The 1,714-nt window shown below is 37.6% G+C and overlaps 1 protein-coding gene across 1 annotated transcript in view; it reads left to right on the plus strand.

Moving 5' to 3' along the window:
- The window catches only part of LOC107092464 (sodium- and chloride-dependent betaine transporter-like), an 8,372-nt gene extending 6,964 nt beyond the window's left edge, over positions 1-1,408 (plus strand). The window contains exons 13-14 of the mRNA XM_015386963.1: positions 512-682; positions 774-1,408. Coding sequence (XP_015242449.1) covers positions 512-682; positions 774-884 — 282 coding nt within the window. The 3' untranslated portion in view covers positions 885-1,408. The remainder of the gene's footprint in view (positions 1-511; positions 683-773) is intronic.
- Positions 1,409-1,714: the final 306 nt, after the last annotated feature.

Raw genomic sequence — 1,714 nt, forward strand, 5'->3', positions numbered from 1 at the left:
CTCTTATTGGTTGTAGGTCTATCCAATAGAGTCCAGAGGAATTTTTTTCCTGGTTCGTTCAAAACACGCCCCATAATCACAGCTCTATGGAGCAGTATCAGACTCATATTCTGACTAGAATTGAGTCGGACTACGTCAGGCTAGAAAAACTGAGCTACCAGATACAAACAGGCAAAATTAGCTACCAGTGGAGGCAGCCATTTGATATATGGAGAGGAGCTCCATCATCGGGATGCCTGGAATAGAGCTGCTGCTCGTCTGCATAAAAAGAACTCAGCCGATGTAGAACAGCCATCTACTTAGGAAGCCTCCTGGGCAAGATAATAGTGATGGATGGACGGATGGACAGACACTCTTGTGAAAATGTTTTCCTACTCTGCTTCAGTTTTAAAAGCACATTTTATTTTCTTAATCTTTATTTTGAACATTAAAATGTGCTTTTCCAGCAGTATCAGTTGGTCTACAAAATATTTAACCTTAAACTTAGTTATTTCTTCATGTAACTTGTCAGGTTTCCCTCATCTTGTATCTGGTTGATTACCAACACCTAAGGATCAACGACTGGTATGTTTACCCTGACTGGTCTTATGCACTGGGGTGGATCCTGACTCTGTCCTCTGTAGCCATGGTGCCTCTTTGGGCAGTTGGACAGCTGTGCGTTACAACAGGAACCATCAGACAGGTCAGGGGAAACAAAAGGAACACTGAATCCATATATACACAATAACAGATTTCCTGAAACTTAAAACAAAAGATAATTTCTTGTTTTCTAGCGACTGTCCATCCTTTGCTGTCCTGCTGATAATCCGGTCCCACAGAGAAGAGAAAGAGATGAAACAAGAGGAGACATGCTGGAACATCTGCAGATGTCTGATGAAAAATAACTCGCAAAAAAAGCAAACATCGTGGGGCGCCCAGGGAGCAGTTTGGGGTTAAGGGTCTTGCTCAGGGACCCAGACGGCAGTCTGTGGGAGTGGGACTCGAACTCAGAACCTCAGGATTCCAAACTCTATGCCCTACCACTCCCCACATTTAAGTGATATAGTGAATTTGTTTTGGATTGTCTACTGTTGATCTTTAATGGTCATTTATATTCAACACAGACACTGTTTCCTCTTGGAATTTGAAGTATTTTATGAGATTTTAAATATGTTTTTAACATTTGGTAAGCAGTCGGTGGATTAAATCAATATAGTTAAACCCTATGACTAAAATCAGTGTTTACCTGCATGTCTAAGTTTAAGATGATTTATTTTTCTTGATGAAAACTTCATATGTCATAATCTCTAAGTTTTCTTGTTATATCACAGCACACATTTCCAGTAGAGCCTTGTTGTTCTGGAAAAATTTTTTTCCTTCCTGTGATGTTTCTTTCTGAGATTAGCTGTACATATTACATTAAATTAGACTAACTTTAAAACTGGAAATCAAATATGTTCTTTTAGTTTTATTTATATTGACTATTTTTCTCTGACAGATTGCTTTATATTTCAGATTTTGGGAATATTTTTCTCTTGATTAGAATAATTGGTAACATATAGTTCTATTTAATTGATCCCTTCACCTTTTTTGTCTCTTTGCCTTTTTATACTACGTTTATTTATTTATTTTTTTACCTTATAGGACAGGTAAGAACCCCATAACTTCCACACACTCCAAAAATTGTTGACAAGATCAGGTTTACAGAAAAAAATATAGTGATAAACGTTGAACA

Source organism: Cyprinodon variegatus, unplaced genomic scaffold, assembly GCF_000732505.1.
Source record: "Cyprinodon variegatus isolate N-32 unplaced genomic scaffold, C_variegatus-1.0 Scaffold17, whole genome shotgun sequence".
Lineage (NCBI taxonomy): Eukaryota > Metazoa > Chordata > Actinopteri > Cyprinodontiformes > Cyprinodontidae > Cyprinodon > Cyprinodon variegatus.